The 17,904-nt window shown below is 34.0% G+C and overlaps 1 protein-coding gene across 1 annotated transcript; it reads left to right on the forward strand.

The window, feature by feature from the left end:
* The first annotated feature begins 598 nt into the window (after positions 1–598).
* On the forward strand, positions 599–15,979 carry LOC100160726. Its single transcript, XM_001949254.5, has 7 exons — positions 599–1,206; positions 10,092–10,232; positions 10,294–10,419; positions 12,603–12,707; positions 12,794–13,046; positions 13,141–13,277; positions 13,352–15,979. The coding sequence occupies exons 2-7, from the start codon at positions 10,097–10,099 to the stop codon at positions 14,989–14,991; spliced, it is 2,397 nt and encodes a 798-aa protein (XP_001949289.1). The 5' UTR covers positions 599–1,206; positions 10,092–10,096; the 3' UTR covers positions 14,992–15,979.
* The last annotated feature ends 1,925 nt before the right edge of the window (positions 15,980–17,904 follow it).

The raw sequence follows: 17,904 nt of genomic DNA on the forward strand, positions 1-17,904 counted from the left end.
GCACGACACGGTATATATTACCATATATAATATATCCCTGCAGCCCAATAATAATCGGTATACCCACATACGCAAGGGTATAAGACGTATATAATATATCATGATGATAATTTAATATATAGCCATATATAGGTATAGGTAGGTACCTATCTACATTATATTTAAATACGCGATTCCGTTCGTCGTACGAGTCGCGACCCTCTCGTGGGCCTTAGCTATTAGCGTCCGTCGTCAGGTGACGTATATAATTGTTATTATATTATGGAATTACGTGGCCGCGGTTACCTACCTCTATATACCAGCCGAGTGTGTCGACCGACAGCCGTAGCAGGTGCTGCAGTGGTGCATTATATTACAACATTATAGCTGGTAGGTAGATAATATTATAAGAGTCGCGGGCGGGTAAACGGTGGTCTAGCGGGCGTAGAGTGGGGGTGGGTCTGAGGGTCGTGATCGCTTTTATTGGATTGCTGCAGGCGGCGTGGCATATAGGTAGCTATAGTGTACAGTAGCCGGCGCGGTTAAGGGGAAGAAAAATAAAAGGAAGGGTTGGGGGTAGAGGAGATAATCGCGTAGGTACCTGTATTTCGGTAGGGCTTCGCGTGCAGTTCACCATCGCCGCCGCCGCTACGACCCCATAATGCGTATATGTGCGTTGCGCGTGTGTTTATCGTACCTATATTGTTTTAAGGGTCACCCAAGTCGTCTAGGCGAGATATAATTATTATACATCCGTCATAAACCGAAATACATTTTACAATATTGCTGAATTGTTACGCTTACATCGTGCGTCGTTGTGCTGCTTCGGAAAGACTTTCGTCGTCTTTTGTGCGCCCAAAATATATACTTTGGCCAACAACCGCGGTCATGCAACTCCTCCTGCGCGCGATGTCGTGGCTGCGACGATGACAACGACCGACCGCATAGGTACGCCAGCAGCTACCACAGGACCATCGTCGTTGTGAATTATTATCTTAACTAGGTAGATTAAACCCTACCTAGTACACCTATGATATAATAATATAATCACGGCAGGTACCTATACCTACATCTTATTATCACCTGTACGCGTGGATGGTCGTCACGAGGTATACTTCCTAAATAAATAATACCCACGCTGAATATTATGATCACGGTCCTGCGGCGGTAATAAATTGCAGTCGTCTTCGGCAGAGTTCGAGTGTTGACCGGTTTCCGAATAATTAGGTACGTCACAGTCCTGATCATATAAACGTAGCATTCTATATTTCTATTACCTATGTATAATGTCACAATAATATTATACTGTCGTCGCAATAGTGAGTCATTGTTGTTATTTTTTGTTTTAGATTTTGAGCGTATAGCTATTATGTTTTTTATTTGTATTTTGGGACTATATATATGACTGTGCTGCAATGTTTACGATTATAATTTATAAAAAGGTTTGATTTTCACTTTAAAGATGGACACTTGCAGAAAATTGGATCTAGTTAGTGCTTTCGGGAGGTCAAGATTGAAAATTCCAAGTACTACCTACCTACTTTTAAAAATAATTAAGAAATTCAAAAAAAAAAAAGGAAAAATGGATTTTTTTTTCAAAACCGCTAGTAAAATCTATTTTCTTAATTTGTTGTTATTCAAAAAGATATAACTGATGATACTTGGTATTTTCACCTAATGTTTATATTCACATTTTCTATACATGGTACAAATTAACTCTTTTTGAGATATTTATAGACATGTGAAATTTTTGACTTTCATTCTATAAAAGTCAATAAAACAAATAACAATTATAATAATACATAATACAAGGTTCTTCGTAAGTAGTTATTAATGCTATTCAAAATAATAATAATGCAGATGCATGATTTTTATAAGAAGCATTTAAAGTTTTCGAAGTTGAAAATTCGTCAAAATCATGAATATTTGCAAATTATATTTTAGTTAAAAAATCTACAACAGTTTCAATTATTTATGTTTTGAATTAATATGTAATGCAAGGTTTCTCATAAGTAGCTTATTCTAAAACCAGAAAATCTAAATAACATATAAGCACAAATTTTTTTTTTATAGATATTTGAACTTCAAATTACGAAGAATAACAGTTTTAACTATATTTTTGTAATTCAAAAATATTATTGTGGGGGACATGATGTTTTTACGTATATATTATTAAATGTTATTTACATAAAACATTTAAATTAATTTTAAGGTATTGCTAGCGCCCTATTTATACCACGAACCTATTCAACCGTTTTTGACTCAAAATTCAATAACAATAATACATTGCATACATAAATAGATACTGATGCAATTTTAAATAGATACCCAATTAAATATGAATAATGTTATATTATGTTTTCGTCAAAAATTAAATCAACCAACCGTTCTATACAGTGGTATTAATAGTAAAATAAATGACTTTAATAGCAATATGAAAAAACCGTAATTATTATGTTATTATCATGAATTGATTATTAGGTATTTTTTTTTTTTTAATATCGGTTGACAAACTTATCGTTTTTCATATTATACGCAAAGTTTTATCTTAGAATTCAAATTTAACTTACACACATTATACAGTGACTTACTCAATGTCTCAGGTACACGCTCGACATCAACAACTGTATAGGAGACGGAGCGGTTGCCTATATACTTCCCCTCCCCCTTTTTTGGTTTTATTTTATCCGTATAGTAGTGACTGCTCATGTATATAGAGTTGTATTATACGCAAGTATGGTACAATGCCACTATAACTTATACGGCGATAAATATATTTGAGTCTTAAGCATCGAAGCTATATTAATTATATATGCAGGTAATGCCTATTTGAATTGATATCCAATATTTTTAACTTAACACCCTCACATTGCAGTGAGCATACAGTTTCACCGTCGAACGTGCAGACCCTATATTATATAAAAGCTCATTTCAGTTTAAGACGTTTCACCGGCAATGTACAATTTTTTTTTGTCCTTTTGTCACTCTGTTATTTATGGTCGCCTCGCTGTATCACGGTACTAAGGTACCTATGTATATATTGTACTTCGATTTTATACACCTATATTATAGAATTTACAATCGAAGTTTAAATTAATTTAAATTCCTACCCAGTAGTATACATCATGTTGTGGTTTCATCGAATAAATCAATAGAACAGAAAAAAGTCATCGGAGGTATATATGATATCAAGTCGTATATGAATTAAATTCCGAGAGAAAATATAATCATTATGCTCTTAATAAATTATTATGCAATTGGCAGAAATTAGAGTGTGTTCTGAATATTTAAAATATTATTTGGATTGATAAAAAAAATCATTTTGATATCTACTTAGGTCTAATAACATGACATATACGTACCCTTTTCAAATCAAAAAGATTATTGCTTATCTATAATAATATATTCAATATTGCATTAAATAACTGTATAAAATATTGCACCTACTGTTAATATATTATGATTAAACGACGTATAGGTCGTACCTATACCTATTTGGTATAGTCTAGACAGTAGACAGTAGACAGTAGACACACAACAGTCAACAGAGCTTTATTTAGATTAAAAACGTATTAGTTATTACCACGTAAGCTACTTGAAAACGATTTTATAGAGATAATATATATTTAATTATAGGCAATACCTATTGTGAAAAAATGGGGCTAATGCTCGTTTACGGTTTTTATGCGTTAGGGGATTCTTTCCATCACAAATGGCGAGCGGAATTTTGTCCATTTACCGTTCATATTTTATAATTATTACACCGAAGATTATACCTACTTAATTTTAGTTAGGTGCATGTATTTTTTTAGTTCATTATTACGGTGATTTTAGTCTTCATTAAAATTATTTTTCGTGTTGGAAATATTATTCGTTTTATACTTTTCTAAATTATGATTTATGTAGACAGTTGGTTTATAACTCAGTTTTGCCGAGCAGTGACTTGATCACTTTTTTTTTACATCGGGACATACTACTAATAAAAATGCAGGTATGATGAATTTGAAAAAAAAGATGTTAAATATTAACATAATAAATTATCATCGGCGTTAATAACGTTGAGAGGGCAAGCATCCCCCCCCCCCCACAACGGCTGTATAATAGTAACCACCCAAAAAACCACATATTTAAATATCTTACACTTTAACAATATTTTTCGTGGGGTTTTGCAATACCATAAAAGTCTTGCAAGAGTTCGGCATGGATCTGAGGTTTAGTCCAGTAAAAATCACAAATACGTCTATATTTGTTTAACGGGCAAGGTCTTTTTCCACATAAATCATAATGTATATTGCTACCTAGTAAATTAAAAGGATAAAACTATAAGTAGGTACCTTTTTTCAATTGACCAAACATGCGTTGAAATATGCCTTAAAAAGTTCAGAAAAATGAATTTATATGCACTAAAAATATGCAGACTTAACCCGTTTTTAAAAGTTACGTTTTATTTGTTTAAATGTAGTTTCAAAAATAAATTAAAAAGTGACTATTAATAAACAATAATCTAATTGAATAAATATCCAGTCAGTCGTTAATTTCAAAACGAAAAACTCGAAAATTTTAAAACAATTCCCATAATACATAATTTATTTATACAGTGCAAAAATATAAATGAATGCATTTTTCATAAAATGTTGGCCAAAAATACGCTAAATATGCTCAATAAAATACAAAAACGCATAAATATGTCAAATAGGCAAAAAACCTCTAAACATGCAAAAATATGCAAAATAAAACTTCACATATACTTATAACCACGATACCTTGAAACGGAGTTCTATGTCATCTAGCATTAAATACGACTTAGCAAGATTGATATGCAAATGCACGAACGCACGAGCCCTGAATCCCGATGATAAGCATCGCATCGATAATGTTTCAGTACATGCTTACAATAATATATTACTAAAGCTCGAGACCGACTGCAGAAGGCTCGTATAGGTCCGTCGAAGATGTTCAATTATCGGCCTAAACAGTTATTCACCAATCTACTGACCTACGGCAGCCAGATTCTTGCACCTCAAAGGCCGCGGTATAATGTTGTGATGGAATATTTGCATACGTAAACCTATTTAACTATATAAATATATAACTGTATATACTGTCAGGAAAAACCTAAAATTCTCTTCACGGACTTCGTCGAAACAGCTATATGGTAATAGGTAATAAAATATTAAGTCGTTTGGTCGTGGTTAGCTAATATAGCTATACACATTGCTATGACGTACGAAATGACCGTGATAGGGTAATGCCTATATACACTGTGCTTTAACCAGTGCCATTATCATTATGTATACGAAGTGGATTTCGTATACCTATATATGACTATATTTGGACTAAAATATATGTTAGTCGAGAAAGCGTGTTAGGGTTGCAGCGTAGGTAATTACATTTGCTTCTAAGTGACCGTAATGTATAATATAAGAGCTGGGCGAAAATTTCGCCGTGGGAAAATGTCCGCCGGAGTCCGATACAATAACGATATAATATAATAGGTGTCCCATGAAGATTTATTAATAAGTGTTGAGAGTATATATATATATTATACTCCAGTGAACTCGGCGCCACTTAACTCCACAGTCTATACACAACTATAATACACTTCCTTTCCCCATTGAATTAGTAAATCTTCGCGGGTTATCCTGAGCTTAATGTTATTATATACAAAGCACAGGGAAAGGGAGGAAGAGGCATATATTTTCAACTACCTGCTTAGTAATTTTCCAACTATAAAACCTCAATTTTTCTTGTTTTTCCAATTTTTTTTTGCAAATTTCTATTATACTTATTATCCGCATGACCGCATATCAATCATGACCATAATATATTATAATGATTATTAATAATTAGTTACCTATAGGCTATAATGACCACATGATCCACATGATTCAAAATTGGATTTAAAATATATAAATTTGCTACGGAAAGATAATATATTATATCTACCTGCAATACTTCATTTATTTATTGGGTATTCATTTACTGATAATACTTTGTTTCTAGACTTTATAGGGCATATGCTGTGCATATAGTTATTAATAAATCATTTTAAATGTTGACGAAGTAGGTACGATCTTAATGCAAGGTGTATTGACGTGTTTCTCTATACCTATGTTGCCTATAGGCTATAATATACTTACACCTACCTATCATACGCATACTTATCATAAATTATAATTTGGCTATAAATATTAAATAATATATCTTATAATAGGGTACCTGTTACTTTTTTCGACGATAATTTAGTTAATGTTGTCTGTAGGCACTTACCTATAGGTAATAAATAATAATATATTAGGTGTTCTAAATTAATCACCGCAGGATATGCTTGTTTCGAACGATTTAGCATAATTAAAGATATCTTGAGATTTCTTCAATCTGTTGACTTTAGTATACTTAGATAGTTGTACCTTAATTGTTATAGTAAAATTTCATTAAGTATATATTTATTTTTTTTACTTGATAAAATAAAACAACAAAATAATTTAACAAATCTTAAATATATAGTTACAGATTATATTTTTAAGTCGGGTAAAAGTATGATTATTTATAAGCACGCTTACAAGATTTTTATATTTGGTTGGGGGAAAGGGGGGCGCACGGATTAGGGTATATAGCCTGCATATGAGAAGAACTATTTTTTCCGAGCATGTGCTAGGTGAGGTCGAACTGTCCAAGGATGTCTGACCGTTGGTTTTGTACTGTTTGAATTCGTGACATAATATAGTACCTTGTTGATTACAAAGGATATATGGGCGAACCGTTGGACATACTCAAGGTGTCAAGCGTTCGAAATCAATTCTTCGTTAGTGTTTTCCTGATAGCAGAGTCCCAGGCTCCGACCTCAGCATAGCCAAATGGACAGCCCTAAAGTCGAAATAACCGTGAACGGGCAGAGCAAGGTTGGATTAACCATTTGTTACATAAATGGGTTATGATCCATTCTCCAATCCGCGAGTCCGGGCAGACGCAGACTATCCGCCACATCGTCGAGGACTGATGAAGAGACCAAGGAGTGCCAATATTCACTAGTTTTAGAGGCGGAGTAGCTGCAGTGCTGGACGAGTGTAGACTTGTGGCGGTTACGCTGCTAGACTCTGGCTAAATGTTATAAAGAAACTTGAAGTGCGATTTCAGCAATAGCCAATAGAATAGTTAGTGTTTAAAATGTGTATGATGTATACATGATATACAGTCGAACTTGGTTAGTTGAAGAGACAGGCCAAAGAGTTTGATTCACCAAGAATTCGAGTCATCTGAGAATTCCAGTTATCCAAGGATAATGCATTTATAGGAAATTCTAGAGACCTATAGGAAAAAGTTCGAGTGATCGTCAATTTCGAGATAAAAGAGTTTGAGTAAATCAGGTTCAACTGTATTATAATTTATAATTTATATTATTATAATATTAGTGATTCTAGATTTTAAATATTTATTATTTTGCCACGTAAAGCTAAGGTCGATCTAATATTATTATTACATAATATGCTACTATAATTTGTTGTTCATACTATTTACTTTAGTGGTTTAATTTTTTTATTATTACATTTTATTTCATTTATTAGTAATTTTTTTTATTTTTAAATATAATATCGTTACGTTCTAAGCTGGAGGCGTCTATTATGCACGAATAAATAAATGTGTATCTTTATTATATAGAGTATGTAATATGTATATTATTAAGTTTATATGAAAGGGTGTTAATTATTACGAATTGTATTTACGATATGAAAATCATATTATTAATGCGAAGCTCTATCGTTTGAGTTAAACATTGTATAATTAAACTATATTACCGAATACTGAGTACTGAAGTTACGTTCTTGTTTCTTGAATATTATTACACATTTACATAAATACACAAACCCACACATTTAGTGTATACTATAATATTGCAATGTTGCGTGCATAGCAAATTTCAAAGTTATATGATATATATTATATTATAGTGATTAGATTTTGAGATTCCCATTATTATAAATATTAAATTTAGTACCTAAATATATAGTTAATACCTGAATTATATAATGCAAATTAGTTACTCATTAATTAACCGTCGTTTAGTATTTTTCTCATGTTGAAATAATATGATGGTAAGATAATGGTTAAAAAGAAAAATCTTATTCTACTAATTGATATATTATTGAGTATATAGGAGAAAAGGGTACAATTAGATAGGTATATCATATGTGTACAAAAATAAAATAATAATATTATTATGTTCAAATTACACTATAAATTTGAATTTTGAACATTTTAAGCTTCATTTTTAAAAATTTAGGCCATGGTTTATTTTCTGGACGTTTCTCATTTGGGACTATTTTTACTATATGTACACCTAAAATAATTTGATAATTGTTCTATAAATGGCCGCAACAGCGCCAGACAGTGGGCGAGTTACTGTAATTTCGTATTGGGAAATTATGTTTATATACATTTTAGAATCTATGTGCATTGTACAGACAAAAACGCGTCGCCTTAAACTTTAGTTAAACATATAATACCAACTAATTATTTCAAATGACGTTGTGTATAAGTAAAAACAGAAGTCTGCAGGATACGTAGGTGTACGACACTGTACACAGTATAGGTAGGTACTTATACCACGTATACAGGTATTATTATTGGATTAGAGAATAGTAAGGGTTGTCGGTGTCGTAATTAAATTTGGAAGCGTTGAAACGAGTCGCTTATACTACAGTAGTTTTCATTACACTACGGCGACTTGGTACAATTTGTCAGATTACATTTTACAAGCCCTCCGAATATTGTCACATAATTTGATCTAAGATAACGTGTGTTGAGTGTTCTCATTATATAGATAGGTAGGTAATATATATAATATATTTAGATACAATAGCTATTAGCAAGACATATTATGTTTAGACTAGATCCCATGATGGACGATAATTGGTCGGTGACGCGTTGTTAACCTATTATAACGTCACCTGTTACTCAATGTCAAATTATTATTATGTCATTTAGAAATATTTATTCGAACAAGACGTGGTGAGAAAATACAATTTTTCACCGAATTCACTGAATATTTAGAGCAGCAAAAATTGGAACATATAAAAAAGCTTTATAAATAGTATTATTTTGTCTAACCGAGGAATATTTTTACGATTATTGTACTATATTACCAATTGCAGCAAAATTCACTAGTTTTTATTTTATTTTAGTAGGTTTTTTTTAAAGTCATATTTCTTTAAATTGAACAATTTTAAAATGTGCAATATATAATTTTGTTATCGATTTGTGTCATTGAATAATAAATAATTATCAACTACCCAATATCAAATGACCACCTACCAAATATTATAGGTAGGTATGTGTGGCTTAAGCCAGTTAAACCGAAGCTAACACATGGATTATAGGATAGCCGTCACTGGTGGACGACAAGGCGTCAGTGGCGCAGGAACTATTTTTCATGAGGGGGGGGGGGGGGCGGCAAAACTTAAAACACCTAACAACTATTATATATTTAATTTGTGATTTATAACAGAAAACCTTTCTTAATACTTTTAATGTTGATATACGTAATATATTATAATATAAGAATTATATAAATGTATTGATATAATTATTGTATAATATAAATATGGATACCTACATTATATTTAGACATTTATATTATATTGAAACAAAACACAAAACATATTTACTTTATACCTGAAGTTATATTCAAAAGTAACAATATATAAATAAAAATTACTCAATATGTTTATTAGGTATGTGTATTATGTTATAATAATAATAATAATAATAATAATAATAATAATAATAATGTTATTAGGCACATTCATACATTCATGAAAATGAAACCAATTTTGAATACGTAAACGTTTAAATTAAACATAATTTACCATTGTATACCCTTTAATTTTAATGTAGTAGGGGGGGGAAATTATACTTTTGCCCCCTTGGATTATATCTGAGGAGTCAATTGCCTCCTCTGCCCCCTTTCTCTGACGCCACTGCAAGACGTAACAACCATCCAAATTAATCATTATAATGATCTATATATAATCTATAGATTCAAATTAAAGTTACTACCTAATACTTTTGATGCTATTAACGCGTGTTTGATAAAACAAATTCACTTGTTATAGATAACATGCGGTTAGCAATAAGTCTGTCAGTCGTGTTGATAGCGTGCATGGTACGTGTGACGTATAATTTGGAATGCGAACAAAATCAAAATGGACAGTCCATGAGCTTCTTTAAGACAAACGGTGATCTTCTGTTAACTGGTAAATTAATTGTACAAAATATTTTAAATTATGTACACTTGTCTAATTTAACGTGTTCCAGGTTTCTTTGACGTCTACGACGAGAAATGTTCGGGCCCCACGTCAACTGGTATCCATTCAATGGAAATGGTAGCCACCGTTGTACAAATACTAAATTCGATTCATTACATCCCAGGCATCACATTAGGTATGTAAAAAAAATACAACAAGACAAAATTAAGTGTTGATATTATCATAAAATATCACAGTCAATTGGATTGCCGTAGTAAGACATTTTGTATGGGGTGGGGAGGTTAAGTTCCACTAAAAAATTCCCATTAAACTTTCCTTCATTTACACTTTTTGTAAAATCATTTTTTTAATATAATACCTAAAATAAACACGGTCGGTCAATGGGGGAACCACCTTATCTACTCCACTGCTGGTCCATTGATATCATTAATATAGGTAGGTAATTACTTAATAAATAATTTAGTCATTCGTTATGGTTAATGTGTGTAGTTGTCATCCGCATTTTTAATTCTTCGGAAAAACACTCAATTCAACTTACATTTTCTGTATCCGTGCACAATATGATTATTGACACACTCGGTTAGATTCATTCAAAACACACTGAACATTGAATGTTTATGCACCCATTGAAACGATAAGCCGTTATACCCTCATAATAAAGATTGTCTTCCAACGACTTCATACAAATATACGTAATACATATATCCGGCAGACTTGGCAATTCAAATGGTTCTCGTCTCATTTAAACCTCTACAACACTAATGGCATACCTACACGTTATATGACGTATAGAATATTATGTTATCCAGTAATATTCCTTTGCTTGTAGTTCAGCGTCTTGATTATATATTTAGACGTTGAATCGTCGCTATACTATCATGTTTCAGATCAGACCATAATCTCTTCCTTTTCCATTAATTTATAATCGTTTTGAAATTTGAATTCGTCTCTCCGTCGCATTATTAATAATTAGTTATGCGATATAATCCAAAATTACTGTCCCTAACACTTGACTCCCAATCTTTGAACGTATTCCACTTTCGGATAGGTTGAATACTTGAATCCAATGACTAGTAAAATAATTTACAGTTATAAATAATATGTATTCGTTAGATACCCATACTGAATGATTTCGCGTAGGATCGGTGTAAAATGATATATTATGCTATATGCAAGTGGTTAAACTTGTATACAACGATTAACTTTTGTTACTTACGTTTTTTCCAAAAATTGACGGTAAATATGGTACTAATCAATGAGGTTAAAAATATACTTTTATTTAATTCATTTTAGTTACAAACGCACAAATACACATAACAAGTATGCGGATAATCATCTTAATATGTGAAACAAATTAAAGATTTTTGTATTTTTACTACTTAACTAATAGTGCATTAGTGTCTATGTTATTGTTCGATTATAATACTTATTATGTCGATTTGTGTACAATACATTTTTTCAAATTGATTAAAAAAAATTAAATGATTTTTATTAGATAAATGTAATTCAATTTCTGCATGTTTGTGTAAACACATTATGAAATTCTATTCATGTAATTGTATTTCTGTATTGTTGAGTATGATAGTAAAATGTTGTTGGAATAATGAAATTGTATGTCAATAATACAATTAAGACCACGTAATATTGTTATACGCGTATACAACGACCATAATATATAAATTACGATGAGTTGCATAATAATAATAATAATAATAATAGTATAGGTTTTTAATAGAATAACAGTCAAAATATTCTGTAATAAATTTAGATAAAATATACCTAATATATAATATGTAATATATATTATAATTATGTGCAGTATAGGTAATTGTAATTTATATGGCTCTATGACAATAATATAATAACATAATTTATTAGACTACACGATACTTCTTATTAATTGAAGGTACCTATATGAAAAATGTTAAAGGTGGTAGGTACATTTTTAAAAATGATTCCTCACTAGAGAGAACTTCTTAACTAAAGATATAATATATTGATGATTTTCATTCAGCGTATATATGTAATTAGGAAACAATAAATCGTATTCCTTTTAATTTTCTAAATAGAGCAATAATATTAGCTCTGTGGTGTTTGGAATTTAATACACACAATAAACAGTTTAAATCCATAGCAGTGGCGGTTTCAAGGGAGGTGATTTTGATTCCTCCATTGAAGATTTGTCTAAACCAAATTATTGATCTATAGTCATTACAGTTTAATTTATATTATAAGACTCAGGCACACGACTAGGCATCAAGGCATCTAATTAGAAGATTTATTATATAAATAAGCTGCCGTCAATTATTTAAAGTGTGTCTGCTTTAATAAATTTTCTTTTTTTGTCTATTTCATCAGGTTTAACTTTGTACGAAGTGTGTTCGTATCGAAGTTCAGATCTCCAAAAAGCATTGATATCGTTCGTCGTCGACAAAGATTGCAATAACTCGACAATACCGATTGGTAATTATTACAATAAGTGCTGTTGTCATTATGGATTCGACGAATGAAAGAAAAACTTTTATTTTTTAAATTAAATTAAATTTTAGCCATATACACTACCGAAGACATAAGAGCCAAAATCAGTCCGTCGATTGGTCTGGACATACCCATCGTGACGGCAGGACCTATTATTGACGTGGACATCCATGCCGAAGCAGCCGTCAAGTTTTTAACCGTAAACAATATTAGCGTCGCGGACGTATTAATTGCGCAGGATCTGGACGTCGCTCAGAGGTTCGAAAGTGTGGCCAAAGACAACGGATTGTGTTTGAACAGGACGGTCTTGGCTCATGACTTTGGGTAATTATACCGTATATTATATACCTACATATATACGCAGCGAATTCAATATTTTATTTTTGGTGTTTTACTTGTAAAACGTATGTCGTTTTAGAAATTTGAACGACTCCCTAGTGGTCATCGTCATGACGAACAAGAATGTCATTAAATCAATAATAGAATCGTCATTGACCGTCCGTGTGTCTCATTTCATTATAATACCCCTGGACGGACCGTTACCGCCTAAATCAGGTATTTGTTCGAACGAAAGATAACCGCTATCACAGTGATTTACGATTTAAATCACGGTATTATTGCAATTTCAGACTTCGTGTTCGGCTCATACGTGTTTCAAGCGTACGGCAGCTGCCCGTTCGTCAACAGCAACAACAGCAACAACAACAACAACAGCGGTGACGTCACCGCGGCACCGGAACAGCTGCAGGCGGTGTCCGCGCAGTTCGTGCAGACGGCCGTGGACGTGCTGCGCGCGGTGGACGCGTACACCGGGAACGTGGACGACGGCGGCGTGGACGAAGAGTGCGGCCGGAACTCGTCCGCAGGACAGTGCGTCCCGACGGCGGAAAACCAGACGGCCGCGGGTAGTTACGACGTCGAGACGGTGGGTCGAGTGCTGGACAGGCTGCTGTTGCTGGACGGTAGCGGCGGCGAGTATAACGTTACGTTGGTGCACGTGACCGAATACGGCGGTGGCGGTCAGACGGTCGGTGGTTACGCACAGGACTCGAACGGCACGCGCCGGTTGTGGTTGCAGAAGGACGACAGCGGCGGCAGTGGTCAGCAACCGCGGTACTTGAGCAAGTGCGAGGCGGACGGATCGTGTCCGACGTGCCGGTCGCGGCCCACGCCGACGGCCACGCCCGCCGCTCCGTCGTACGGATTGCTTTCGGTGACGTGGAAGGAGGACGTGTGGATAGCGTCCACGCTGACCGTGTCGGCGGTGGGCGCCATATGCGCCGCGTGCATAGCGACGTTCGTGCTGGTGCGCGTGTGCAAGAAGGACGTGATGGAGGGCAACCCGACGTTTTCTTTCGTGCTGGTGGCCGGCACGCTGCTCATGTACGCCAGCGCCGTGCCGTTCGCGGTGCACGACAGCGCCGCCGGTTGGCCGCGGCAAACCGTGTGCTACGCCAAGCTGTTCGGCGCGTCGGGCAGCTGCGCGTTCGTGTTCTCCGCCATGCTGGCCCGGAGCCTGATGATCGCCGCGTGCGACTGCGACTCGAGCTTCATGAGCCACGTCAACGGCTACCTGCAGACGTCCCTGTTCGCGTTCACCGTGGGCGTGCAGCTGGCGCTCATGCTTCAGTTCGTGGCCATACACGCCGCCGTCGTGCCGTCGTCCGACCTGTGCCGGGTGTTCGTCGACGGTCCCCTGTTCCTGGGCACCATGTCCTACGACGCGCTGCTGCTGGTGCTCCTGTGCGTCACGTCCCCGTTCGTGTTCCGGTCGAAGCGCAACTACCGGGAGGGCGCGTGCTTCGCCATCGCCACTTACCTGGTGTTCGCCGTCTGGCTGTGTTGGACCACGGCGTACGTCGTCCTGCCCAGGCAGTGGTCCGACATGTGCGTAATGGTTGGCCTGACGGCCACCGCGACCGTGATCGTGGTCACCGTGTTCATACCACGCACGTACATGATGATGTTCGGTATCGTCCGTGAACAGATCACCAGCTCGCTGCCGTCGCTTGGCTACGGTCACGGCGGTGGTGGCTGCGGCGGCGCCAGCGTCACGGACGTCAACTACAGGTCCACGCAGGCCCTGTACGATTCTGTCCACGTGGCCGCCCCCAAGTGCCAGTCGTCCAGTTTCAAAGGCCAATCCAACCCGAACTACTACTCGCCGGCGGGGTCGCATATACATTCCATCCCCAGGAGCCGACCACTGACTCCGGTCGACGAGTACGACTCACCCCCATCGATCGACAACAGGATAACCAGATTCTAATATCCAGTTGTAGCTGCGCCCCTCGTCAGCTGGTTGACCGGTGACGACGTTTGTCCGACTATAAATATTATTGATCCCGATGTAGGTCTAAAAGCATTACACCGTCACCCACCGACCACGACGATGAACGATAATATTACCTACATATTAATAATTCATTATTTTGTCGTATCCCCTTGTTCGTTTTTTAATTTTTTATTAGCAAGCCGCATCGACCATATTATTATTATACCCTAGGTAATAGTATAACTATTACTACTATTACTAATATAACTATACTATTGCCAATATATAAGGGGTGGAGCCCGGAATTTCAAATTATTTATGCACTCAATACATTATTGCTCCCTTCACTCAAGTCGTCTTGTACTTGTACGTATCTTAGTTTATGTTTATTACTTAGGTATTGTATTAATTGGATATAGATTGTAAATATTCGCAGTAAAAAAAAAAAAAATCAAACTTTGATCAAAAATGGATATTATTTAATTTCATGTTTATGAAACGATGCAATTCATGCAATTATCTATTAATAAATATACAACTTATATACAATTATGAAGAAAAACAATGAACCAATAGGATCTACGCGACTAAATGCATTACAAAACGCTAAAATAATTAATTGGAACTATATAATTCTAAGTCAAGTGTATAAGATTATGCATTTACATAATATACAAATCCGGGACCTACTAGCTACTATAATTATAATATAGTGCTATAACGTACCATCATTAATTTGTCAAGATATTTTCTGCTTTTAAAATGTACACCATATAATTATTAGGTATATAGTTTATAAGTATCTACTAATTAAATAATTTTCTCATTGACTTGGTATAGTTACTATAGTTCCCTGCCCTAATTGTCGTTTTAATATGACTCCTGCCAGATAATCAATGATGCATTGTATAGCTCGTATGCATACCCTAATATGTGCAATTGATTAGCTGGTTAATATAGACAATTTGTAATTATTTAAAAATTGTTATTATTTATGTTATTTTTTATCAATATTATGAAATTATTAGAAAAAACAATATTACTAAATATTGATATTCTGAGTAGTGAGTACCAAATGACCCGATAAATAGAATAGTGTTGGTCTTTAATATAACTGTACATAATATAATAAATTAATACATTTTTTTCGATTCAAAATAGAATAAATCAATCTAGAAAATATTTTTTATTTTTGTAACTCTTACATGGCATATTTTTACCAACCCACTGTCCACTCCGGTCAGGGTAAATCGATCGCTATACACTCTCTCGGACTGTTTAAATCTAAAATAATTGTCGGAGTGTTATTAAAATCCACCGCTGATAATTATTTAGGACAAATCAGCTACATATACATTTTACTCATATATATTTTTGTTACAATATAATATGACGAGGAGAACATTTCCTTAATCCTTTTAAAGTGAGGTAGATGCCACGTATTATAGCTAGTATTTATAGCCCATATAATAGGCACAGGTAATAAAACACCTATATAAATATTAAAATTGGACAATTTATTTACCTATGTGATGTAAAATCGTCGATGATAGTCAATGGACTATAATACCTAGATAAGGTTTATGTTTTCATAAATCGTCTCTGTAATTATTGTTTTTAACGTTTTGAATATTAAAGTAATCCTCGAAAGTAATGAAATAAATACATTTTAGAGAGTTAAGTTAATTAATTTATAAATTAGATATAGGACTAACCTTTATGTATACGGTGACAGGAACTAAATTGGACGAGAAAATTGATGACATTTTGTCTGGTAAGGCATTTTGGGAGGACAATAAGGAACTCGGATTTCACTGCGTTGTGTTGAAAATAAAAGACAATATTAAATGAGGCATGTCAAAGGTTACCGATTATCTCGTTAGTCGTTTGTGAATAGGGTATAGAAAAGAGAGTCATTAGGGAGACAGGGAGGGGAGATAGTTTATATAAATGGATTAAAAAAATGAATACCTAGATTATTCGAATGCGTGGAATATAATTTACAGAGTTATCTGAAAGATTCAAATCTAAAAAAATACGATACAAAAATAATACATATTTTAGATTCTGAGTGGAACGATGAATGTATTGATTTTACAATGATGTGTGTTTTTTTATTATTTTATTTTTGTGTCTGTCATCACGGTTTGGGGCAGTAAAACTGCTTCGATTTTCTTCAACAGTATCTTGTTTGATGGGAAAGTGAATCTAGTTGGTGCATTCGGGAGGAAAAAATTTGAAATTTCCAATAGTTTTCAAAAGCGCCGTGAAAAACAAAAGAAAAATTAAGGAAAAACGGAAATTCTTACGCAAAAGCTGTTTTCAAGAAAATCGATTTTGGTATTTGGTGTAACTTTAAAACAAAGATACATGCAATTTTCACTGGTTGTTTATATTTCCATTTTCTATACATAATACAATTTTCAAAATATTTTGATTTGTTTTGAACTGTTTAGGGACATTTTCAGTTTTCAATTTTATTAGTTTTTTTTTCTATGAATGTCAATAAAACTTTATTTGTTGAGTAAAAATAATTGAAAATTTAATACAAGGCACCTACTATATTGTTACAATGACATTTGAAAAATATTAAAAATCCTTAGTCACAGTTTTTTTTAATTAGTATTTTAAGTTCAAAAATTGACCCCCCCCCCACCACAACCACTTACATGGCTCATTTTAGTCGGCAAATTTGTCATTTGGATATAGCGGTTGGCAAATCAGCAATTATGATTTTACTATAATTTATGATTATTTCAAAATTCAAATATAATTTATTATACCCATTAGGACTTTAAATACATAATATAATAGTAAATAATATTTAAGAACTACAAATAGGTAACACAAAATATTTATATAATATATATAAAAATAAATATTATATTGCATTTCAATCATATGATT

This window comes from Acyrthosiphon pisum, chromosome A2 (assembly GCF_005508785.2).
Source record: "Acyrthosiphon pisum isolate AL4f chromosome A2, pea_aphid_22Mar2018_4r6ur, whole genome shotgun sequence".
Taxonomy (NCBI): Eukaryota; Metazoa; Arthropoda; class Insecta; order Hemiptera; family Aphididae; genus Acyrthosiphon; species Acyrthosiphon pisum.